The sequence below is a fragment of the Mus pahari genome, chromosome 9 (assembly GCF_900095145.1).
Source record: "Mus pahari chromosome 9, PAHARI_EIJ_v1.1, whole genome shotgun sequence".
In the NCBI taxonomy this organism is placed as follows: Eukaryota; Metazoa; Chordata; class Mammalia; order Rodentia; family Muridae; genus Mus; species Mus pahari.
In genome coordinates, this window is record NC_034598.1 from 33,393,730 (window position 1) to 33,420,425 (window position 26,696).

Sequence of the window (26,696 nt, forward strand, 5' to 3'; positions counted from 1 at the left end):
GAGAGAGAGAGAGAGAGAGAGAGAGAGAGAGAGAGAGAGAGAGAGAGAGAGAGGATACTTGGTCAAGATAACCCAATGGGTTACAAAGGAACGAACCAAAAACTGAGTCTATGAGGTGACACGCCATAAAGGAAACACAAGACATGGCTAACAGGAACCTAGGCAGGTATCAACACAGTGGCACCTCCTAGAAGGTCACAGACGGGCAGGGTTAGTGACCAGGATGGGGCAGACCCTTCCACCATCAGCTTAGCTAGTCACAGGAAGGACAAAAGAAAACACAACTGCCTGTTAGATAGCCCTCATCCCAATCCTAGGAGGACACTGCTATGGCCGAAACTCATGGAACCACAAGGGCTCAGGAGCTCTGATGATGAAGTCGACGTAGGCCGATGGAGAGAAGAAAGGAGCAGCCCAGACAAGGGCAGACCCCACAGAAATATTCTATTCAAGTCTGCGTAAATACCAACCTCTCTGTTACAAGGATGGAAATAGATGATAAGTATCATTTCCCAATGTCTTTATGAAGCAAAATAAAAAGCTATTGGCTCTAAGTTGGTGCCCCCAGTGGGAATTGCTGCTATTATTACCTGAAACAGGACACTAAGCCATTCTTTGGCATCAGTATTTGCTGCTGAATTGCATGATTTTGTCTTCTTCAGTAAGAGCTCAGATGGTAAACTTTTGGGGTGCGTGTGTGTGTGTGTGTGTGTGTGTGTGTGTATGAGAAGGGTTGGGAGAGGGAGGGGGAAGAGGGAAAGGGAGGGAGGGAGGAAGGGAGGGAGAGAGAGAGAGAGAGAGAGAGAGAGAGAGAGAGAGAGAGAGAGAGAGCATGTCAGCTACAGCATGCATGTAAAGGGCATGCAGAGGACAACTTGTAGACATTTATTCATTCCTTCCATGTTGTGGGTTTGGGGACAGAACCCTGTTTGTCAAGTCTAGAGGTAAGAGCCCATATTTACCCACTGAGCCATCTTGCCATCCCTTTAAAAATTATTATGTTTATTATGTATCTGTCTATCTTGTATCTATGCATCTATTTTTCTTTCTTTCTCTTTCTTTCTTTCTTTCTTTCTTTCTTTCTTTCTTTCTTTCTTTCTTTCTTCCTTCCTTCCTTCCTTCCTTCCTTCCTTTCTTTCTTTCTATCCATCCACCCATTGACCTTTTCCTGAGATGTCTCGTTCTTATAGTGGCTTTGCCTCCAAGATAAGTTAGACATTGTTATTAAATTTCTAATTAAAAAATACAGAGATATTCCACTCTGGGTGGTGAAGATAGCTCTTAATCTATGCTAGGGCTTGTCTTATTCTTTGAGCTTCATGGAAAAGATTCACCGTGGAGGTTTCTTGGTCACTGAGTTCAAGTTTTCCATTCCAGCCCCTCCTCTTCCAGCATCTCCATTACCCTCGACAGTCACTCAGGTACAGCCCATAGCTCCAGGAACCATGGGAATCTGTCCTTGCACAATCAAGCTCAGGAGCACTGCTCTGAGGGATCAGGTGGTCTGTGTCACGTGACCAGTAGCGTGACCATCCTTCAGGGTAAGGCCCACAGCACTGGCATATCAAACAAGCAACAGAAAAGCAACAAAAACTTAAGTATTAGGGGTTCCTAACTACATTTTAAAGCGTGCTAAATGAAGTCCTGTTAGCTGGCCGACTGCTCCTCTGAGCAGGAGAACATTTCTATTCTTCCATCAAAGCAAGTGCCGGGGAGAAGAAACCTCCCCAAATAGCCTCTGATTAATTTCCATTTCTTCTCTCTTGTTTTGCCTCCTTAAAGTTAAGGACAATTTTCACGGAGAACAAGAAATTGCATCCCAGTGAAGAAAACTGAGTTGAAGCCCGAGTTTGGCTGGGCTTCCTTCAGACAAATTAGTGGACTGCTAACTCCATAATCTATTCTTTAACTGCTCTCAGATGCCTATATCTAGCTTGGCACCCATAGACTTAGCTCTGGATGTTAAAACAGTAACAAATCAAAAAAGATAAATGGGGATAATTCTCAGGGTGGGTGCTCACCTGAGCTATTGATAAGAGCATTCTTTGTGTGTTCGTGTGTGTGTGTGTGTGTGTGTGTGTGCATGTGCGTGTGTGTGTGTGAGTGTGTGTGTGCGTGCGTGCACACAGAGACATTACCAGTTGTCTTTCTAAATCACCTTCTACTTAGCTTTTAAGATACACTCTCCGACTGAACCTGGCCCCTTACTGATTCAACTATTGGGAAGTCTCCTGTCTATCTCCCCAGCACTGAGGTTATAGGCACAGCTTTGTGGTGGTACCAAGAATTGAACCCATACAGGTCCTCATACCTGTATGGTGAAAACTTTGCCAACCTAACTGTCTTACTTGCCTTCCATACAAACATTCTGTTGAAGTTAACTCATTACACTGCCTCCAAAATTCAACCACCACGCATGACAGATCTGTTATGTGGAATAACTCAAAACCATTACTCTTAGGGCTCCTGTTTTTGCTTTGTTGTTTGTTTAAAATCAATACATGACTCTCTCTAGTCTTATATACAGTTCAGCAGTACATTGTACAAATACTCAAAGGAATGAGCTGACTTTGTGCCTCCTTTGGTAGCATGCTTACCTGGTGTGCATGAAGCCCTGGATTCTAAACTAGAATCTTATCCACTGGGCCTGGCGACTCATAGCTGTAATCCTAGCACTCAGGGAGTAGAGGCAAGAATCAGCAGCTCAAGGTCACCTTTGGCCATACAGTAAGTTTGAACTCGGTCTGGGCTATATGAAACCCTGTCTCAAAAGAAAGCTTCATCTCAGATGAATAAAGATGAAGGGAATTTGCCTCTGTTGGTCCAGGATGGAGGAGGCAGAGGACGCCTGAATTAAAGCTCACTGTTACCTGGCATAGATAGTCTCTTGTTATGCTCTTGCTGTTATTGGCCTTAATGGGGACAGAATCACTGCGAGACTGAACTGCACCCATTCAGGAAACTTTTATGTAGACACCATGGAAATCCCCTTGCTCGTGTTGCCTTCTGGTTACACACACACACACACATACACATACACATACACATACACACACACACACACACACACACACACACACACACACGATCTGGGCATGCTCCCTCTTGTTAAACACTTTTTAGCTGGGCTCACTCACCAGTTCGCGCACACACACACGACGGCACCGGGCTAATTTGAGGCCTACAGCTTTGTGTCATAATGTAATCATCCTATACTGGATCACTTAAAGAGCTTTGTATTTTTACATCCTAGTTTCTAGTTTTCTAGGGACTGGTGTTACGCTGTGCTTTGATAAGTGAGCAGCTCTTCAATAAAATCCCCTCAACCTGGTTTGGAAAAAAAGTTCTTGAGCATTTTTGAATATGCCTGGATTGAGGAAAGAGTCAATTTGCAACTGCTGTGGATGATATTTCTAGTCAGGTTTAGAAGCTATGGTGTGGGGTCCAATGCAGAGAACACATCTGGGCATCTATAACCTTCTAGTTCCAACTCTGGTGATCTCAGGGAGATGGTATTAAACTGAAGAGTAAGGCCTGAATTTTCCTAAGTGAATTTTGAAAGGTGGGGTTCAAACTTACACAGAGTCCTTTCCCCAATGTCCTGTGTATTCCAGGTAGAGCTTGAGAATGGGTGAATGAATGAATGAGTGAATGAATGAATAAATGAATTCTACTGGACATTCTCATAATCGGGCCCAGAAGTGAACTCAGAAGGCAGCATTTTTTGCAAGGAAATGTTCACGAAATGAACTTTATCCCATGTAGTCAGGAGAGATTTTATTCTATCATTCCCTGACTGAATTCTAGCTGACCCCAGGATGCTGCCCTGACTCTCTGCAACAGGACCAGGCTGAAGATCAACCAAGGAGAGAAATGGATGAATAAATACAAATATGCCCTTCATAAAGGGTATATTGCCTGAAGAGGCTAACACCCATCTGCACTTCCATCCTTGATGCTGGGAGCATCAATGCTAAGCTTCACCACTCAGGAAAGATCTGGAAGTAAGACTCTGTCTGACCTGTGGGACACCAGTGTAGTGGTTGGGGTGTGGCCAGGAACCAATCAGGCCTCAGCTGAGTGTGCCTAATGCCAAGTGGTCACAATCAATGGTTTTATTTAATCCATTAAATACTGAACACCAACTATGTGTCAGGCAGGGTGGCTTTTGGCTGAAACGAAGGAGACAAAATCACTGTCCTTCTGTCCCCATGGTTACCTCTGAGTATATAGACTGGTAGTGGGGTTGGGGGAGTAGAGTGGAAGAGCCAGAAAGTACACAAAATTACAAACAAGGAACAAGAGGGAGCTGTACCGGGGGAGGGGCAGAGAGTATCAGCTGAGGGCAAGGACGCGGGGTAGCCAGGGAAGGTCTGGGTAGACAGAAAAAAGTGAGCAATGGAAGATGGTCTGAGGTCAACTTCAAAGGCAAAAGAAGACTTTGAAGAAAGCATCCAGTCTACCTGTGTCCTTTACAATTGAGGCGGGCTCCCTCTTTGAGTCTAGACCCATTTTGGTCAATGATCCCCTAGGTTTTGCACAAATACTTCCCCAGGAGTCGTTTACAATATTAAACATAGATCAGGGGTTGCCAAGATGGCTTAGTGGGTAAAGGCGCCTGCTGGTCTGATTCCAGTCTCCTGAACCCACATGGCAGAAGAAGTGAACAGAGTCCCACAAATTGTCTCCTCTGACCTTCAGGTGTATGTTGTCACACCTACACACACAGCCCTGACACAACATCAGTAAATAAGATGTACATAGTTGTTTTGTTTTGTTTGTTAAGTTGTCAGAAATCGATTTCCTGGTATCTTCTCTTCAAACACTTAGCGCCTTTGTACTTCTGGAACTCATTGCTGAAAATCGACTCGAGTTATTCCTTAAAGAGAAATAGGTCAGTCTCCTCACGGGAATGGCTAATTTCCATGGAACTCAGGGGACAGAAGGTCTGCTGTTCCTCTGAGTTGGTGCACCGAGGTTGAAGGGCACGGAGGAGGGTTCATTTGTCCACCTTCCTTTAATGACCTTGCTCATTAGAAACAGAAATTCAAGGAACAATGCCTTTTTATCTGGATTTTTAGTTGTCTTTCAGAGCCATCCTGATTTAATGCCCCTTCTCAATGACTATACCGGACAGATTCCTCTTTCTTATGCGGTGTGGCACGTGTTTCTATCAGCTACTGGCTTGCTGGTGATTTACCCACATCAGATACAATGCCCCTTTGAGCTAAACTCCTCAAATGCATTGATCAAGACATTAGGTTTTAAAAAAGACTCAATATGGCTTGTTGACACGCTGTAAGACTAACAAATCTTTAAAAGATTAAAGCAATCTGCTGTCTGGTGTGTATGTCATCTATAATTACATGCCTACTAGAGGGAGGAGGTGTTTGGGGGAAAGAACTGCCCAAGGAGGCTACCTAATAAAAGGAAAGGAGGAAATGAAAGAACAAGACGGAGCAAGAACACCCTCCAACCAACAGCAGCCTCATCTTCAGCTCCATTCCTGAAGGTCATGGGAGGTCACTCAGAGGTCTCCAAACACCCCTGAAGGTCATGGGAGGTCACTCAGAGGTCTCCAAACACCCAGCTCCCTTCCCTCCACTTCTATGTCTGAGTATGGATGACCCAGAAATTCCCGTTCTGATAAACAGAATTAAGAAAATAAGGGTTGGGATGCCACTTCTGAAAATGGCTTCCTGTGTGTGACAGGATACACACAGGTGTCCATGTGTCATACAGAGGAGCCCACTTGATATCCAGGTCAACAGCCCTTAGGATGTCAGCCCTTCTGGGGGACGAGAGAATAAACCCGGAAGTTGATTCACCTTCTACCGAGTTTTGTGGTAGCAAAAGCCTGAGCTCACACTGTGGTCGCGGTTTGTCGAGACGTAGACGCCCAGGTAACCTCCACTCAGGCCCCTGACCCACAGAAACTGGGAAGAGTAAGTGTTATCTAAGTGTTGTAGAATACTTTGCTACATTAGAAATTGATAAGCAAAGCCCAGATTTGTGACCCGTGGCACACTGTACGCTACCATGTGGTGACAAAATGAGCTCTGTGCAGTAAACTAAATTCCGGTGTCAACTGTCCCTGGAGAGTAGATTACTTTCTTCTAAGCAGATGATAAGCCAATGGAAAAGGACTTCATGCCTCTGCCTACATCCTGGGTCAGGGGCTATCTCTGGACATTTTCAAGAACTACATAATAATGCCAGTGTGCATTTCTGGATAGGAGGGGAAAAGAAATCTCCTGTTGCCAATGAAAGAAGCACCTAAAGATAAATGGGCTGATGTCATTCTCACCTTTGACCCCTCAATGATCCCCTCATAATGCTAATAAATGACGATTAGGTTTAGTTCAGTAGAAATCAAAGACTTATAGCTGAAAATAGAAGTGTTATCTTTTTCTAGAGTAGTATTGTATAATGTCCTTAGCTACCACAGAAGGACTCTATGGCTCATGTCTTTTCTCTTCTTTCTAGCTTGTCGATCAAAACTCATCTTCTAAAGACTGCTGGTCCAGGTGGGCAGCTGGCAGTGTGTCTGTTTTGCATGAGATCTATAAGGCCATGAGCACAGAGCCCTGCAAGGTCTCTGGCCAAACTCTAGATAAGGATGCTCTTTTTTCTAAAAGAGAGAGAGGGGGAGGGAGAGGCACCACTCACTACACACACACACACACACACACACACACACACACACAAATCAGTTGATTAATTAAGGCATCAGAGGCGTCTTCATATTCTGGCATGGTGGGAATATTTTTTGCTTTGCCCATTGGAGAGGTTCTTTAAGGGATTCTGGAATTAGGAGTACTTTAAATACCTGCTTGGCTATTAAATGATTGATTTAGTAACATTCAAAAAAAAATGTGAAGGAACAGAATGTATACCGTAACAAAACAGGAAACAGAGCCCACTGATAATTTTAAAAGTATCACCATTTATGTAACTCATAAAATTTGTATTAGGAAAACATATTCAGCTCCTCTTACCAGAACCTTCTTTTTGCTTGCCCCTAGAGTCCAGGATAGATATTTTACAACCCAATACATTATTATTGATAGCATAGTCAACTTTTAGGAGCACAAACACAACCCAATGCCTATGGTGAATATTCACTCGAGACAGAAAGGGGTCAGATAATTTCACTTACGGCACAGTAAAGCTGATGACCTCTTGGTATTTATGACCCATATATTTTGGAATAATTTGACAAGGAGTACCACAACAGTGTTTCCAACTGAATTCTAGTAACCTGATACACACTGTGGGATTAGCCCAAAGCAAAAGGACCTAATGTCCCAGCTGGCAGGCAGTCTCTATTTAGAGCAGTGGTTCTCAACCTTCCTAAGGCGGACACCCTTTAGTACAGTTCCTCATGTCATGGTGACCTTCAACCATACAATTTCTCTCATCGCTACTTCATAACTGTAATTCTGCTTCTGTTATGAATTGTAACGTAAATATCTGTGCTTCCCTGATGGTCTTGGGCGATCCCTGAGAAAGGGTCATGTGACCTTCAAAGGGGTCAAGACTCCCAGGTTGAGATCTGCTGTTTTAGAGACTCCTTCCCAGAAGGTGCACCCGAAGCGTTCAGGCTGTGATACATCCTTACTCTTTGTTTGCGTCGTTGGAAGGGTTGGACCGGGGTACAGCCTTGTACCCATTACTACCAAAAAAAAAAAAAAAAAAAAAAAAGAGGTGGAGGAAGAGGAGGAGGAGGAGAATAAGAAAGAGGAGGAAGAAAGAAGAAAGGAAGAAGAGAAAGAAGAAATGGAGGAAGAGAAATGAGAAAGAGGCAGAGGAGAAAGAGAAGCAGGAAAACAGAGAAATTTATACAGGAAGAGAGAAGGAAAGGAAAGGAAGAAGGAAGAGGCAGGCAAGGAACGGAACAAAATTTCAAACAAAGATCAGCAATTTGCAGAGACTTGCTTTGAGTAGAGGGAACGTGGAAATATTTAAAATAAATGCCTGTTACACACTCAGGAGACACCCGGTTTGCATCGTGTCACTGGGGTAGCAGACGGTAAGTGGAAAGCTGCAGGTATGGCCTTTGACCCACTGAGGAGGAAGCTCTGGGACACCAGTGGTGTCCCGTGACTCCATCATCCTCTGGTCTCCTGGGATTTTGTTACAGCTGATCCAGAGATGTCCCCTACAGCTCCTTTAATGCCTCAAGTGGCCAGAAGAAAAGGGATCTGAGCATGTTGGTTTCAGGGTCCAGAAATCTCAAACACAGATCAAAACCTTTGAACCTCACTTGTCACATCTCTTGGGACAGGTGAAACCCCAGGAAGCTTAGCCGATTTCGTGTCATGAGTTTCTTGGTTATTGTTTTTCAAACAATAGCCTGGTGACTCAAACCAATAAATTACTTATTAAGGGGCCGTTAACAAGTTGTCTAACACCATGGCAGACTTCACAAAGCTAGGATTAGGACCAGGAAGAGCAGAGCATACTACGCCAAATATCTACCACAACTCAGGATAAGCCAGGTCCTAATTTGGTTCTGAACCCCTTGTGGATTTTATTTGATATTCCCAGCCGAGTTCCATTCACCCAATTCAGTGAAAAAACTCAGATGCCAAAGACGTGGGGCCAGCTGGCCAGGACGCCCAGTGAGTGACCGACAGAGTAAATATTCACTGCCCTACCGGGAGCCCACACTGACGGTTTGTATTTTAACCTCAAAGACGAAAACACACTTGTGGAATTATTAATCAGCACTGGCTTCAGATTTAAGTCCGAGTGACACATTGGGAAGCCTAGTCTCAGTCTACCCCGTTTCAAGTCTACCCACTAGGCTCAAGTCCTCAAACCCAATGTAACACACACCCAGCAATGTCACGCTGTTTCTCGCCTGTGGCTTTCCTTCTGCCTCAACTTCCCCTTTTCACAGCGCCTATCACAAATCTCTACCCACCAAAGACAACCTAGTGTTTTCAGAGGTTCTTCAATCGCCAGCCTCCTTGCTTCCTGATGCCTTCAGGATATCCAGCCTCCGACAGCTCTTTTATCCTGCTTCCTCTTCGCACCGCAATCAGCGCACCCTTCCTGTGACCTTGGAGTAGGTGTGAGGGGAAAGTCAGATTCCCTATGCACACTCCTCAGTATCCCTGTCTTCACTCCAGGATGCTGAGAGGCGGCTACAAAGAATGGTTTGGGATCTAGGTGAATGCTCAACTCACACTCACCCCACCCCACCCCACCCCCATTTCCTGCTTCCCTCTTTAAACCAGCAGGTTCCTTCTGGTTTAATTACAGAAAATGAACCAAATATGACAACATAATTTAAAGCTCTAGACACTGCAGGGTGGCAGTCCATGGGTCACAGCTAGGCTAAAGGTTATGTTTTGTTTGGCCCATGGTCAAAAAGTAGATTGAATGGCCAATGAACATCATGTAGAGTACTAGCCTTTCATACAAAATTAAAGATTTGGTAAAATCGAGACGATTCCTTCCTGGCTATGATAGGTAGGGCCCGAGGAGCAATGGTTTAGAGCCAAACAGCACATTAGCCTTAGAGTTCCAGCTCCGCCACACTGAATATCATATTGTCCCTTAGATGTGTCTACCTTCCATGGTTGGCTTCCGCACTGGCCTGTGTGTGCTTCACACGGGTCCCTTTCCTCTGGACAGCCATGGAAGGCTTCTTGGAGGAAGTGGCCTTTGGATGAAACAATGGAAAGACAGAAGCTATTTGTGTGCCGTTTCTGTCATAGTGAAGCCTCAACTCCTTAGAGCATTCCTCTCTGATAATGTCACTTCTCTACTCATAACCAGAACAGACCAAGGGTTTCTCCATCTAGATCATCAGTACCTTGGAGCCAGGAAAATTCAAGTTCCTGTTCAGTCCTTGTCATTTTCCTGATGGATGGCCTTAGAAACGTTCAGACAGGTGCTCAAATTATCCTTTTGCAAAATGGGAAAGGACAGGAAAACATTCTTCAGAGCCTTACTGTTATGGGACGTATACAAAAACTAGCATCTAAAGCCATCATCAGCGCAGAGCTTTAAGATGAATGCAGACAGCAGTATTTTAGACCAGGATTTGGCAAGTATTTTCCAGAAAAGCTCAGGCACCAAATATTTTAATCTCAGTGAGTCTCTGTCATAAGTTCTCAGCCACTGTAGTATGAACACTGTAAAGTGACTTTTGTAAACATCATGGGATGTTAGAGTACTAATAAAATTTTTTTATAAAAAAAAAAAAAGAAAGAAGAAGAAGAAGAAGAAGAAGAAGAAGAAGAAGAAGAAGAAGAAGAAGAAGAAGAAGAAGAAGAAGAAGAAGAAGAAGAAGAAGAATCAGGCAAGGGGACAATTTGCGACCTATGGGCTTTAGGTTTCCATTACCACTACAGCCAAGGCGATGTAGTCGTCAAAATGGTGTTTGATAAGAGCCTGGATTAGGCATAGATGTCCCCACGTGACATCTGTACTATTGACAACTGGGTCACTAGACTCAGGAGGTCATGTCCTTTCCCATCATCCTCCAGGAATGTAGTTTTTGCCTCCCTTTGTCAAGAAAGGTCTTAGGCTTCCCATTGCAATCTCATTAGGCCTAGTTTAGAAGTGGCTTCTCCCACAGGATCTTGGCAGGCCCTTCCAAGATGGCCAGTCACCCATGTCACAGGAGTCTCTTTCTTTCATTACTCTGACCACGACATAGGATTTGGGGTAGTTTGATGAACGCTGTGTGTACTCTCTAGATGTCTGTATGCTCCCACGTTGGGTCTGTGCTAGCTAGACTACACTCAGAAGACAACCTGGAGGTACTGAGACTTAAACTCCTCTTCTGTGACACTGGACTCCAGGTGGGGTCTAAGGAACTTTGAAATTCCCTTACTCAGCATGTGATATTACCATAGACTCGAATTGGGACCAATCAGTCAACAACATAACTACAGATTTCTAGAGGTTCAAATAAATACTAAGTCAGTGCTTAGTAAAGGCCCCAATATTTGGAATTTGTTAGTTTATCCTAAAGTTATAGGGATTCACATCAAAATAATAAAATTGCTTACCCTTCATCTTTGGAAGAATTAGGGAAAGCCTAGGGTTCAGTCTTTGGTCTAAGTCTCACCTCTATGTGAACTTGGGCATTATACTTCACCTGTCTTAGCCCCCACTACACCAATTTTGTTAGTAGTGAAATAGTATCAAAATACTCCAAATCTTAAAGAATCCCCAATAATTAAATGAGCCGCACTGTGTATGATTGACAGACAAATACCAAGTTGCAGCCACACAATGGTTAAACTGTGGGAAACGTTGCAACTTTGATTTCAGTGTTAACAATGTAGAGGAAACTGGACTCCCTGTCTCAGAGTTCCTGCTACCTGAGATTCTATCAAAATGTCCAGGGTGATTAGACAAGAGCCTTTGTCTTAAGGAACCCTAGCTATCAGCAATGCCAAGAGACCCGGGACTAGTCATGTCTAAACCCAAAAATGTCTCTTGATGGCAGGAGAGCCAGAGAACCTGCCTGACCAATGGACAGCAGTCTATCCTTTTAAGCAGGGCAAGTCTGAAAGAACCTTATCTTTAACTTTCTATGCACTGTGTGACATTTGTAGACACAACGGAAAGGTCCAACCTGGACTTGACCAAAGTTGGGAAGCCATCTTATCAAAACAGCAAGATTGAAGCCAGCTGATCAAAGCATTTCAGAAAGTACAAGGACACTCATTTTTCTCCTACAGAATATGGCTAAATTGTTTTTCTCCCAAATGGTTCCCTGAGCTGAGTCCCAGCCAGTCAACAAGTCAAGGTTGGACCAAAGAGAATTCAGGATTCTATCAAAACCATTTGTGTCTGACATTCCTTAGGAAGATTACAGTAAACCCAGCCTACAAGTAACAGGTCAGGGACTTGGCCAATCACCTCTACAGCGCAAAAGCCTTCCCATAGAGGCTGGGAAGTTATACATATGTACCCACACTTACATAGGTATGTATCAGTACATATGTTATTTTTCACTGTTAATGTTTCTAGATTCATTAAGTTGTGGTTAGCACATAAAATTATGTATTTAAGGTTTAGGCAGTAACAATTTGATGCATGCGTGCATATCATACAAAACATTGATTGCCATTTGCCACCTCACAGAATTTCTACTTGGGGCCTGTGAGAACTCTGAAAGACTTCTCTCTTATCATTGACACACGCCATGTCATCCAGGAGCATCTCAGACCTTGGCCATCTACTGACTGAGACTCTGTAGCCTCTGTTCATTCCCCTGCCCTCAGTTTTAGGACAAGACACTTGCTACCAAGCCTGCCAGCCTGAGTTCAATCCTCAGCACTCACAGGGTGGAAGGAGAGAATTGACTCCTGAGAGTTGACCTCTGACCTGCACCAGGTGCCCCTTGTGACAGCCACTTGTCATCACTCACAAAATAAAGAAATAAATGTAAAATAAAACTAGATACATACACTCATATCTACATGTACATATAAAATATATATGTATATACAATTATATGTGAATATATTTTATATATATACATACACACATACATTCCTCCCTTAAGAATACACAGAATTAGTGAGACTGAAATATTTGCACTCAGCTCTTTGTCTCCAGTTAGTCTGTGTCCTTTTGTCCTGGTTAAATGTGCTTTAATTAGCAAATATCTGTAAATAATTTACTTGCTTTTCAAACACAATAGAACAATGGGGTCAGTTTTCACATACATTTACCAGGCCTGTATCTGGATCTTAAGCCAGGCTCAGCCATTGTTCAATAACTGTATTAAGCCTCTTGCTGTCTTCCTTGGAGGAGGTTAGGGGTGGTGAGGATAGAAACCCAAGGTCCAGGAACAGCAGCACCGTATTCTACTGGACCCCAGAAGCCCAGCACAAAAGGTTGTCCAGTTCAGGCTTGTTCAAGCCCTAAAACCCCCAGATGAAAAATAAGGAAGTACCCCAAGAGCAGGCCATGGTAGCAGCTGTTCTAGGATGAGGGTACCCATCAAATCGCTTCATCCCCAGAAATGCAGACAGTGTGAGCCCTGCTCCCCCAAACCATGATGACACCCTGGGAAATCACAGCGCCTCATCTGGGCTCTGCAGGGGTTAAAACAGCACCCGGCATGCAGTGCAAAGCAAGATGCTAAATCAAATGAGAGAGACTGCTCCGAGACCAGAGGCATATTATTTTGAATAAGATTGAAAAGGCCAGAAAAAGCAATTCAAAAACATTTCAATTATGTATTTCCCAGAACTACATCTTCGAGCAACTAGTGCAAATGCTACCAACCACAATAAAACTTCTTCCCACATAAAAGCATATAAAACAGGTCGAGCAGCATATACTTTATAGATCATATGCAGATTTCGGACTATTAATAAAAAATGCAAAAATCTATGTGTGCTTTACTCTCCGAAGCAATACAGTAATTATGATTAAGGGACACACAGCACGGAAAGAGCCAATTTATCTTTCCTGGTGCTCAGGAATATGCTATTGTGTAACTAAGCAACTAAAGACAAAATATGGTGTAATTAATTCACTCCTATGCTTATTTAAAAGACACAATTAGAACATTTTTATTTTCCAGCTTGCACAGTAGCTCAACATGCTTGAGGCTGTGGAAAGCTAAGCCCAATTCACAAAGGCAAGAGTTTAATGTTTAAGCCAAGCCAAGGCGTTGGAATTGAACAGTAGAGGATTGGTGGCTTTTCAGGCCCCGTATGCCTGAGTCATAAGGAGGGAAGATGGGGGAGGGGTCAACAGCCAGGCTAGCAACATGTAGCCTCTGCTGTCTGCTTTCTGTGAACATGATTATCCTGTGCACGGGAACGTAGGCTGCTGTACCTATACGGACGCAAAGAGTCTACAGAAAATTCACATCATCAAACTACCATCTTAGTCTGAGTGTCAAGTCTCCATCTTTCCGGCTGTGGATGGGTACAGGTCGGATGTGAGCTGTATGCCATTGGTCTAACTTCAGAGCCCTCTTTTCAACAAGGGTTATCTGCCTGTTTTTCAGTGGGTTTATATGGCGTATACATACATGCACGCATGTAGGCATTTGCACTTCTCCATATGAGTGTTTGTGTATGTGTACGCATGAGTGTGTAGGCCAGATGTTGAATTCAGATATTCTCCTGAATCATAGCCAGTAAAGAACATCCCTCCATGGCTTCTGCATCAGCTCCTGCTTTCTGACCTGCTTGAGTTCCAGTCCTACATCCTTTGGTGATCAACAGCAGTNTGNAAATGTAAGCCGAATAAACCCTTTTCTCCCCAACTTGCTTCTTGGTCATGATGTTTGTCCAGGAATAGAAACCCTGACTAAGACAAGATGGGATCTTCTACTGAGTCCAGAGCTCATCAATTTGTTAGAGTAACTACCCCAGGGACACACCTGTCTTCCTGTCCTGGCACTGGAATGCCAGGCATGCCTTTTACCCAGATGCTGGGTATCTTAACTCTCAGGTTCTCTGTTACCCACTGAGCCTTTCCCAAACCCACAGATTTTGAAACCTGTTGTCAATGTGATGGTGTTCACTGTCCCAGATTTGCATGCACATGCTCTAAGGGCCAAGGCCTAGGTCCCGATCTATGGAAACACAGTGAGGATTACACTACACCCTCAAAAAAGTCCACAGTACACGTGGACTTGGGGACAGATTCTTCCAGAAACAAAGGATCCATGACCACATCTCTTAGAGGCGAACGAGTCTCTGAGGCAGCAATCGATAAATTTGTTTTAAATACCCTTAAAAGCAGAGCCACCAAGTAATCATTAGTTACAATATTATTCTGAGTAGAGGATGGCAAATATCCAAGTGCCCTGCTATAAAAAAATGACAAGCGAATGCATTTGATTCAAGCAATTATATGCTGGATATCGGTTAAAACGAGACTTTGATAAATGAGCCCGAGTTGCATGTTACCAGATGCCACTATGAACAACGGCACGCTTTATTAATAATTAATAACCAAGTATTTACATGCGTGGACTCTTGTACTTCATAAAAAATAACATTTCCTGAGTATGGGCCTGACCGTTTAAATGTCAAGAGAGGTTTTAATTGCCTTCAGTATGGAGTCACTATTAAACCTTGGTTAAGGTCATCCATCTGAGAAGAACGCTATCTTTTGTGAACTGCCACCATGACTGAGCTGGGGCTTCTTTTCTCCAGAAGTCTAGGTTTCAGTTTGTCACTACAAAGTCCCTAATTCCAACGAGCTGATTGTTGCGAATCAGAAGGAACCTAGATAGACCATCATGGCGGTTCCAGGCTGAACCCTTGGACTAAAACATTGGCTTATTTCTTTGGACAGTATGACCTGCAACATCTGTTCATGTATTTTAGCATCCACTGGGGTGATGTGGTTTTAGTAGCAAAGAAGAAAGTTTGAGATGGGGTTCTGAGGTTATCTAACAAATTAGTGACCACCCAACGGGCCACACTGAGTGAAGGCAGGCTGTTGGCAAAAAAAAAAAAAAAAAAAAAAAAAGGTATTTTCTTAAAAAGATTTACTTATTTGTTATTTATGTGTGTGTGACAGTGAGAGTGCATGGACATCACGTGTGTGCAGGAGCCCACAGAAGTTAGAAGAGGGTATCAGATCCCCGACAGTAGGAGTCACACTGACGTGGGTGGTGGCAATCCAACCCAAGCTATCTGTAAGAAGAGTAAGTGCTCTGAAACGGCTAAGCCATTTCTCCAGCCTTCCAAAAAGGTATTTCAAAGATATTTTTTCTAACGTTTAAATTAGGTGTCTGTGTGTGTTCATATATGTAAATATGAGTGTGTGACGCTCTTGGGGGCAGGAAGAGGGTTATAGATCTCCTGGGTTTGGAGTTACAGGTGACTCAGTTTTTGTAAGATAAATATATGATCTGAAATGACTGAGATATCTTTTCAGCACCCCCTGCCCCTCCCCGCAATGTTATATGATGCTCAGTTGTTCTGAACTCAGTGAACTAAGTAGATTACCGTGCAAAAGTAGAGACCCCTGAAATGTGCCAAGCTAAAACAAGATGTAAAGCACCATTAGCTCACAGGCTCTTGAGATGGGGATTCATGTCCCTGAGTAGAAATGCCACTGGCACATAGTGGGTGTTCTATATAAATGGGTATGCAGCTCCAGCACACAGTAGGTACTCTGTGATTGTGTGTCTGGCAAATGAGACTCTGAAGATGAAGACCTGGCTTTCTACTTTTCTAGAGAGGTCATGAAACATCCAGGGAGAACTTAGCTCATTTGAAGCTGGAAAGTCTGATGATATTTTGTTGACCAGTATCTGTCAATCAGGGTGGGATAGTCTGTGAGGTCCCCAGAGGGGCGGTTCCCTTTCACCTTCACTGTGTGTAGGACACATAGATGACAGGTTTTCAAGTTTACTCATGTGATAGGATACACATCTCCGATTGTGACTGTGTATACATCTTTGAGCATATTGGCCTTGTCTCTTTTATTAAGATTGGTCAACTTCTGGAGAAAAAGGGCCAGCCTGCCAAGTGCTTTCCAGTCATCTCTATACCGCCTACGAGGTTAACCCTCAACAAGTAAGTTGTCTTTGATGAACACAAGCCAGACAATACCTATATTGCCTGGAGCTTGGATCTCAGCCATTCAAAATATACTTCAATGTAAATTTTATTTATTCACAAAAATGAATGTCCTAGACTCAATATTAATCCATGTGCATGCCTGTAAAGGATAAGGACATTATACTGATATTAATTATGTCTATAGTATGAGATCTTGTTCGGAGCCAAGTAGGAAAGAGGAGTAGGATCTGGGGAAATAGCTCGTAGGAAGAGCATCTGCTAAACAAGTGTAATGTCTTGAGCCCAACACTCAAGAACTGAAGAATAGAAATAGTCCTTCTTCTACATCAACCTTATGGGGCAGAGGTCAGCTGACTTTTTCCATAAAGGATCAGGCTAGACAACAAATATATCTCCTGTGTCGATCACTTGGTAGTCATCAAAAGTACTAGCTGTGTTGTTCTAGTCAAAGAGTTTCAAATACTTTATAAATAAATGACTTTGGCTCTGTCCCAATAAAACTTTATTTACAAACTATCAGTGGGCCAGATTTGGCCTTCAAGTTTTAGCTAGCCGACCCTTAGCACAGACCAGTTGAGTGGTCTCCATGCAATGCCTTACTTAGTTCTTGTTCTGCACATGGCTAGAGATGTCCCTTCATTTAGTTTTTAAAAATGAATGACTAGGAATAGACAGTAGGCAGAGTAACTACAGCCATGGGTGGCTGAGTTACCATGGGTCCTGATTCTAGATGAAAATAGCCACTACCAACAGAGACTGAGTTTTCCTAAGTCCTGTGCTGGTTGATCCCTTTTTCTCTCTCTCTCTCTCTTTTTTTTATTTATTTATTTATTTATTTATTTATTTATTTATTTTTGTTTTTGTTTTTTTCGAGACAGGGTTTCTCTGTATAGCCCTGACTGTCCTGGAACTCACTTTGTAGACCAGGCTGGCCTTGAACTCAGAAATCTGCCTGCCTCTGCCTCCCGAGTGCTGGGACTAAAGGTGTGCGCCACCACGCCCGGCCTCTCTTTCTTTTTAAATCATCATCTCTGATTTCCTCGGTAGACTCAAGATGAGCAATTCCATTGTACAGATGAAAAAATTGAGTCTTGGGCAAGGCAGAGCACCATTTAAGGACAGCAAGATAAGTCAAGGAGAGTCAGAAATCTCTAAAATCACCTTAAGGGCTTTGCAAAAACAAAGACAGCCCAAGGCAGAACTATCTAGATTCCAGAACGCATCTGCCTACCCCCAGGTATGATCAAATCAGGTAATCTTTTGAAAAATGTTGCCGGTCCAGTAGGTAACACTTTTCAGTAGAAAAATAAAAATTCTTAAGAAACCTTCTGTTGTGATGACACAGCTAAACTCAACACACATAGAAAAAACAGCCCCAGTGGAAGGAACCAGAACCACCAGGGATTTTTAGCAAAGTAACCCAGGAGTTGCCAGGAGGACTCAAATTCCAATGAGAAAAGCACATACCAATATTCATGGTAACTATCACAGACAATCATTATTGATCTATCCACTGAGTACCTTCCCGCTATATAGTAGCTCATTTAGTCCATAAAACAATCCCTGGAAGCAGATAACACGTGCCCATATGTGGATAAAAATATCTAGACACAGAATGCTTGAGAAATTCTCAACGATTATATCACTTGAGTGAGACTGTTGAAAGTCTTCAAAGTCTTGGATCTAACTCCAACTATCCTATGCTGCTCTTAGCAGAACAGGCATCTCTGAAGCAGTCTCTAAGTGGACCACCACGTCCGGCGTATCCTGGACGATGACAACTATAGACTGTTGGAAATCCTGAAAACAAGCTGGAGTCTAAAACACCCAGGCGTGCTTGGTCTTGACTCAATGACATCATTAGCTTAACCTTCCCCATTCCTAGTTCCAGGCCATCAACAAACCTTCATGTAAAAACCCAAGCCTGCACATGCATGCATTTTGAAAGTCAACTGCCAATAGATTAAGTACTCAGCAGTTTGAGAATAAGCATGATTAGAGGTTACTCAGTAACAGAACCAGTTAGTTACCCACCTACATTGCCATGTCCTCCCCTGAAGAGCTACTGGTCACATGCATCAATCAAGGGTGGTTACCATGGACACTACACCTCCTTGTCTGTGTCCAGCTCCTTCCTCCCAGGCTGACTTAAGACAGCATCATCATTAAATCCAATGATATCCACATAAATGCTACCATGACTTGCCATTGTTTATAAAATTAAAAAAAAAGTTCATAACATTCTTACCCTGAGTCCTCATTTTAAGAATTTTGAAATATCTAAAGCATTTTCCCCTATATAATGTCTCTTGATTCCCCCCCCCCAATTTTTCACTTCTTAGTATTATTCCCATTTTCTGGGAGAAGAAACTGAGGCTCAGATCCTTATAGTTATTTAAGGTCAAACTGAGGCTAAGTTGTAGAATAGAAATGTGCCTTCTCTCTCTCTCTCTCTCTCTCTCTCTCTCTCTCTCTCTCTCTCTCTCTCTCTCTTTCTCCCTCCTTGTGTGTGTGTGTGATTGTGTGTGTGAGAGAGAGAGAGAGAGGGTGTGTGTGTGTGAGAGAGGATGTGTGTGTGGGGGGAGGTGCATTTGCATGTATGGCATACTAGTGCACCACAGCATGCTCGTGGAAATCAAGAGACAACCTTAGGTGTTAGTTCTTAACATCTACCTTGTCTAAGGTGCTGTTCGCTGCTGTGTACTATTTCAAGCTAGGGTTCCTGCTTCCAGTTTATGAGGCTCTGAGGATTTGAACTCTCCTCCTTATGCTTGCCCAGTAGATGCTTCATCCACTGAGCCACCTCAGCCTCAAATGTACCTCTTCTGCAAGTGCCTTTCCTCACTGCAGGTTACCAGCACTGGCAAGGTCTGATGTCACCATCACCCTGGAAACCAATCGATAGCTAATTATTAATAACTATGAAAATATTTTTGCCCTATAGCTTTAGTTAGGATAACTTGAACTACATAGAATAAAATCTTCTAACCCTGAATATCTGACCTTTGAGAGCTGATTGAGTAGCCTCGTTTTAAAATGATCAAGGGACTCCCTTTAATGGTGCATGCTTCTAGAATCTACTACGATGTGTTTTCTTGTTTCAGTAATAGGTTTTTACTGAAGGAGGCAAGCTGAAAGTTTAGGAAGGACTGGGTGACACTGGCCACACTTGACAGGCAACATGACCTTATCATGTTCCTGTCCCCATCTATGAAATGGGTAGGCACAATCCTGTACCACCTAGTCTCCTGCATTGACTGCAAAGATCCATGTGGATTAAAAAAAATTTTTTTTTTGCTGCAAATCACAGCAAACCACACAGGGACGCTATTTCTAAACTCGCACGCACAATGATCATGTTCCTGCTTTTAGAACTGACGTCTTCCCATTTCAAGAAATCAGAAAAAGGCAGAATGTCTCTTTTCAATAGAGAGTACCCAGAGTCCTGGTCGTCCTTTCCAGATAGGTGCCGATGTCAGCTCAATCAGGAAATTATTAACCTCCATTTGGTTACTTAAAATAAACTCTGCTGGCTGATTAAATGTTCTTGAACACCAAGAAAACATTCTCCGGCATTTAGCAACGGCAAAGGCATCTCTCAAAACTATTTAAAATCAATAATAAAAACCATTTCAATGTATATAAACAAGTTAATCGAGTAGGCGAAAACAAAGCAAATTTCTTAATGAGAGGCCCTGTTGCCCCCTCAAGGCGCCTGCAGTAAATGCTGGTCTGTGACTCTCCTCCCCAGGAGCCTGGCTGCTGCTGTTCTGCTAACAAGTCTGACTTAGGCCAGGGGGGAAATGACATCACCCGGGTGGAAAACCGATCCTGCACCGGGAAACTTTCTACCTGCTTTCCATTTGTCATAATTATTTTGCACAATGCAGCTTCCATTTGCATAATTTTGAGGCGTGTCATTATCTCAATTGAAAATTGTTTTAATATGGCTGAATAACTCACAATGACATCAGCCGAAGTCCTAATGAAATATACAAGTATAATCATACAGCTAATTACCAGCCGTGTTAGCATTAAAAAACAAATCATGCATAATATTAGACTATGTATAAGCAGCTGAGGATTATAAATAGAGCCGCCCTCTCTTCACAAACCCCCTAGAGTTTACTTTTAAATGGCAAGATTAATTTTCTGAGGTATGGCTCATACAGTAGATACGAAATGCCTAGATCATTACAACTCCCCATAAGGAACAATTAAAAAGAGATCATGTGTTTAAAAACGTATCTATTCATTGTCAACAGTTCTGACAGACAGACGGGATCGTCTGTGGATTTTATTCTTAAATCAGAATTCGCCATTTAGTTACATCAACAGAAATTAAAGAGGACCTAGTGGGGTCAACTCGGGGTCTTTTAAACAAATATTCCAATTTCAATTAAAAAAAAAAAAGTGACCACAAATATCCCATAAAACACTGAATGATTTCCTCCTGGGTTTAGTCCGAAGTCTGTTAGGCACCAGCTCTTTTCTGGATATTTAATCCTTCCCTTCTCCAGATCACAGGCCATGTTGAAGTAATAAATTTGAAAAGCAAATAATAAGAAATCAGGAAGGGGGAGGGAGAGAAGGAAGACAGCTGCGCAGCAAAGTTGGGTCGGGGGAGGGGCTTGAGCCCGGGGGGGGGGGGGAAGGCGCTCAACCTGTTGGTGGGCTGCAGGGGTCCCACTCTGCATGCACACACCACCTTAGTCAGGCTGCAGGCGGAGCCCGGAAAACCGAACGCTTACACCCTAGGCTTGTCGGGGAGGGCGGGGGAGGGGTGTGTGCTGGGAGGAGGGCGGAGCTTATTTCCGAAAAGGCAGATTCCTGGGCCGAGGTTCTGACGAACTCCCTTAATTAACCAGCCGCGGACCGCTGAGGGGTAATTCGATCCGGGGGAGAGGGAGTGAGCTAGCAAGGCCAAAAGTGCAATCAACTCCATCAGCTCCAGGAATTTCTGCCGGGGCTGGCAGCTCCAGGGCCCCGGAGGAGTTCAGCACCGAACCATTGATTTAACAACAGACCTACCTCGAAAGCTCGCGAGCTTGGCGCCGAGCTAGCTGCCCTCAAAAGTCTCAGTCTGATCACCCTGCTCTGTCTCGGGAGACACAAAGCCTGGCCAGGGGGCCGTGCGCCCTCCCTCCCGCCGCGCCCTGGGCGCAGACTCCCCCAAAATAGTTCCCGTGTGTGTGTGTGTGTGTGTGTGTGTGTGTGTGTGTGTGTGTGTAGGGGGGTAGCGATCGTTCCACCAAGCTCGGCCCTCGGACCCGGGGAGCCCATAGAGGTGCGGTCACACCCGCAGTGACAGAGCCCGAGGGAGGTGGCCCGGTGGCAGCGCCGCGGGGTCCTCTCCGCGTCCACCCCGCGCACAGACTCGCACCTCACCGCAGAGGCCCCTGCACCCAGCCCCACACCCCACTGGAAGACGTCTACTTCGCGTGGAGTCACTGGAAACCAGAACATCAAATGGCTCCGGGAGGAGGGGGAGTGGGCGCGAGATAGTTCTTAATGCCGAACGTGTTTGTGCCGGTTACACGACCGCTTTGAAATCCGCCCGGGCAGATGCGCAAGTTATTTGAATGTATTATCCCAGTACCTGTCATTTATCACTTCAGTCAACACGCCTTTGCCAACTCAATTGCTTTTGATCTCATTCTGCCTCCGTTTCGTAATTTCCGCCCTCTTAAACATATCAAATACTTAAAAGAAAAAAAAAAAACGTGAACAATATCAAAACCCACTAAAAGAAAGCTACCCAGCCCAGGAGACAGGCATGAACTATAAAAAATTTTAAAAAAATTAAAAAGCAAAAAATGTATATTAATATGTATATTAAAGCATTAGATATTAATCTTCAAGAAGAGGTAGCTAAACGAACACACACACTCACACACACACACACACACACACACACACACACACACTGGAACAAAACCCTTCTCGACAAGTTATTTGATCTTGACTAAAATCAGCAGTTGGACGGTCTTTGTAAAGCTGACAGCCAAACTCTGACAATGGTAAAATACTCCAGCCCCAGTTAGTGGCGCTACCCCTTTAAAAAACGAGCGGATCCTGCTCACCGCAGAACTGAATACAGTATTTTCAAGCTTGCCTTATAATACGCATTACTGGAGGGGGGGGTAGATAATAAAGAAGGAAGAGAGGGAGAGATAGGTTTACCACCTCGCCATGGTCGCTATTTCTGCCCTGGGGAGTGTCTTCGGGGAGGAAATAAAGTTTCGAGCTGGATAAAAGTTGCCGGCTGGTCCTTTCTTCCCACAACAGCTGGAGCTCCGCTATGCAAATCGGGTCCTTTGGCGTACATCTTACAAAGAAAAAGTCGCCAAGGGACAAGATTCTTGGTTTGCCTTCAAGGTGGAATTGAAAAGCCTTATAAAAAATATAAGGTCCGTGCAAGCCACACGGTGAGCCGACCCACTGCAGGAGGGGGAGAGAGAGGGAGAGAGGGAGAGAGAAAAAAAAAAAGCACCACGTAAATAATGTAGCCATCAAGCACAAATATCTATTCCCAGGCACATTCACACACAAGACTCTCAATACAGACCGGCCCACAGATAGAACGCTGGGTGAAAAATATTACAAAACCCACTAATTTTCTGCCTCCCTTTAAAAAAAAAAAAAAAAAAAAGAAAGAAAGAAAGAAAGAAAGAAAGAAAAAAGAAAAAAGAAAAAAAAAAGCCCTCCGGATCACCACCACCCCTCCCCAGTTCCCCATATGAGGCGATAAAATTACATTATGTAGGTATGATCAGCGCAGGGATTTTTAAAAAAAACAATAAAAATGATTTGGGGGGGATGTAGAGGGTAAAAGTTTGGTAAAAAGTTTGTGGGGGGTGTGAGGGGGTGTGAGGGGGTGGGTGAGCTGGGGGGCTGGGGGGTGCCGGGGGGCGCCGGGACCGCAGGAGCGGAGGAGAGCGAAATACCTGGAGTGAGTTGGGCTCCATCTCGACGTTCTGAATTGATTGAACTCAACATTCTCTCCAAACTTGTTGGCTTGAATGGATTGCATCAGGTCCTGGCAGGGGAAAGCATTCTCTGCTTGCAGCCGGCGTGATGTCTCAATATAAAACTAAGCTCTAGCCTCCCCCTCAGCACCAAAATGATTGAAAATATATCCTAATATTTCTTCGAAGACTCAATTTTCATCTCCTGTAAAAAAGATGTGGGTTTGCTGCCAAAGATTGGTTGATCAAATTCAAAATAGGGAGAAGGGCTAAGTCCGACCTCGGCGGGAAGAGAATGGATCAAGGCAAAAAGCAGACAAGAAGATGTAAAAAAAATTGAAACCCACCCTAAAACCAAGTAATGAGGGTATTTTTCTCTTCTCAGTTCCTCGTGTCTGTGGTAACGTCGGCTGAGATTTTTGGAGCAGACCTAGTCTCTTGAGCTGCGTTGTGCATCTGACAGGACCTGCTTGTATATGTCTAATATAAAGAACATTTCCTGCAGAGATTCCGGGGCGCCGCTCCTCTTTCTAATGCTCCTTAGCAGATTTGCTGTTATTAGACATGTAGATTTGTTTGATAGTTAAATTACGTTTCCTCACTGCCATGTTTGAGAGAACTAATCTGTTAAATTATCTTCTGATGCCTATTTACACGGAAGGGAAAAGTGGGTTATCGATTATATAAACATATAAATATTAATGCATTTGTTCGCTTCGCAAAAAAAAAAAATACTCAGCAGGAGGAAAAAAGGGAGAAGAAGAGCAGAAAGATAAGTGAGCAGTGCACACACGTCTCGTGATTTTGCAACAATATTGAACAGACAGCAACTGCATTTAGGGAGAGGAACAATAAACCGTGCATGATAAATCAATACATGCGAGCCGCGAGTCTGCTCGGAATATGAATTCGGGCTCCGGGTTCTGCGTGTGCATTCTTTAATTTTGAAGTATATACACTCGTACGTGTTTACAATGCTGATGGACGCCAAGGGCTCTCTCAAATGATAATGTGTTTATATAACCCGGCGCTACAGGAATAATATACCGACTTCTACCCCACCCCCAATCCTTCCCGCGCCCCCCTCCTCCCAAAAGGGAGGGGGAGCTTTCTCGGTAATAGTTTGAAACTGAAAAAATAATCCATTTGCAAACTAGTTAAATACCATCAGAAATTAAGCTGTTGGAAACGGAGGGGGGGTGGTTAACACAACGTAAGACAATAAAGGTTTTAAATGTGTATATTTATTGTTCTGGAGCCCTGGAGCATTGCGCGGTTTGCATGCACGGCTATTATGCAAACAGAGAAACTTAAGAGCCACAGAACAAGGAACAGGCAGGGACTGCAAAACCCTCGCTCGCTGCGACCCAGCTGCCGGTCCTCCGCCTGGCTCGCTTGCATTTTCGCAGCGTTGATGTAAAATGGTGTACTCGTTTCCTCCACCCCTTCCCGGCTCTCCTCCCACTCTTTCCAGCACCCCTCCCCAACCCCCCCAGCGATTTTATTATATTGGCACCAATCTTTCCAGAGTAGGTCTGGCAGGCTAAAAAAGTAAACATGTACTATATGGGGGATAAGGTTTGTATAGTACGACAGTTGAAACTCGATCCGCGATAAAATTACAGGATGTTGAAATTACTAGCAAGCTATTTTTAACGCTTTCGCAACGTTTCACCTCTACCCGCAGCATCGAGTTGAGACAGGATTACTTTAATGAAAATTATATTCACATGGCTGAAGTTAATACACCCAGCAGACAGAGCACAAACGCCTCGTCTTCGGTGATCTGGCGGTGGAAGGACCCTCTCTGTGTGTTTTGACGCTTTTTTTCCATAACGTCTGCCTCCGCTGCAGTAAGAATTAGGGCGCTTAACATTATCTAAAACACATTTTTTGATTCAGAACATGGAGAAGTCATAAAAAAGGCAAGATGTATCTTGTTTCTATATACACAGAGATAAACGAAAGAAAATGGCAGATCCTCCAATTACAATAAGTAATAAAAGCCCATGCCAAAAGCCCGTATTCTGGAAGCTGTCGAAAAGCTATTTTAATAATTTAAAGTAATATTCCAACTCTGCACCGTGGGGGAGGACAGTGTACCAATTTACAGTCTTCCATCTTTTGCATTAGCCAAATTACGACTTGCACATCACTCCTTAATTATCTTCCTTGAAATTTCATCTGATCTTACCATTTCATAAACATGGGTTAGAGAGAGAAATTACAGCCCTTTCGCCCTCTCTTTTTAACTTTATGGTGCACACTGCAGACGTTTGATTAGAATAACCCATTTTGTTCATTTTTAACATATGAATGGATTTGACTGAAGGGCATTTTACATATTTAAAAAAATATTCATGAGCTGCCTTAGGCTTCTGGTAGCCTCTTTCCTGTTAGTGTAAATATATACATTTAATTCAAACGATGATATATTAAAAAAAAAAAAACTTGAGTTGCTGTATTTTGACAAGATTTTTCTTTGAGATCATCTATGAGTCAGTTTCCTGCCTGACCAAGGCGGCTGCATTTATGCAGGAAACCTCGACACAGTGCCTGAGGGCATCCCGGGATTGTGTATTAAACCTCTCTTAAAAAACACACAGCTTTCCACAGCATTTGAGCAACTTGGGTAGTCTTTAAGTGTCTGTAAATGACTTCACCTAATTAGAACCCTTCTCCTATGTCTCCTGAAGGTAGGCACTACACTAGGCTGTGCTGCTTTAATCTCCCCTGATAAGGTCTTCCAAAGCCAGCTCTGAATATTTCTGAATATTTGCATTTTTATAATCAGATCCCTGCTAAATCTCCAAACTGGATTTCTCCCCCTCTTCCTCCAGTACCTTGAACCCCACTCCCATGAACATCATAAATCTACTAAATCAATGGTCTATCCAATACTGAGAAAGGCCTTTAAAATTACAGATCACTGTGTTAGTGCCCCCCCACCTCAAAAAAAAAAAATCTGTTCTTACCTCTTTAATGTGATGTTTGATAGACACCTGTAAATTATCTGTGTAGCAACTATCCATACAAAGAAAGTTTCAATTAAGATAAGGAGATTGTATTGAAACAGTTCTTTGAAGTAATGTAGTTAATAGCCTGTTTGATTTCTGCTTGTGAGAGAGTAATAACGTGGATTCAGGCTCCATCAATCACAGAGCAGATGTAAGACTTGAGACACCGACAC

The 26,696-nt window shown here is 43.4% G+C and overlaps 1 protein-coding gene across 4 annotated transcripts in view; it reads right to left on the minus strand.

Moving 5' to 3' along the window:
- Arid5b (AT-rich interaction domain 5B) overlaps nucleotides 1–23,530 on the minus strand; it is a 180,929-nt gene extending 157,399 nt beyond the window's left edge. For 2 of the 4 annotated variants that reach the window (XM_029542685.1, XM_029542684.1), the window contains exon 1: nucleotides 22,725–23,083. In XM_029542685.1, coding sequence (XP_029398545.1) covers nucleotides 22,725–23,051 — 327 coding nt within the window. In that variant the 5' untranslated portion in view covers nucleotides 23,052–23,083. Of the gene's footprint in view, nucleotides 1–21,569; nucleotides 21,670–22,724; nucleotides 23,084–23,485 lie in introns of those variants that run through there. The other 2 variants (XM_021205326.1, XM_029542686.1) reach the window with 2 other exon arrangements.
- Nucleotides 23,531–26,696: the final 3,166 nt, after the last annotated feature.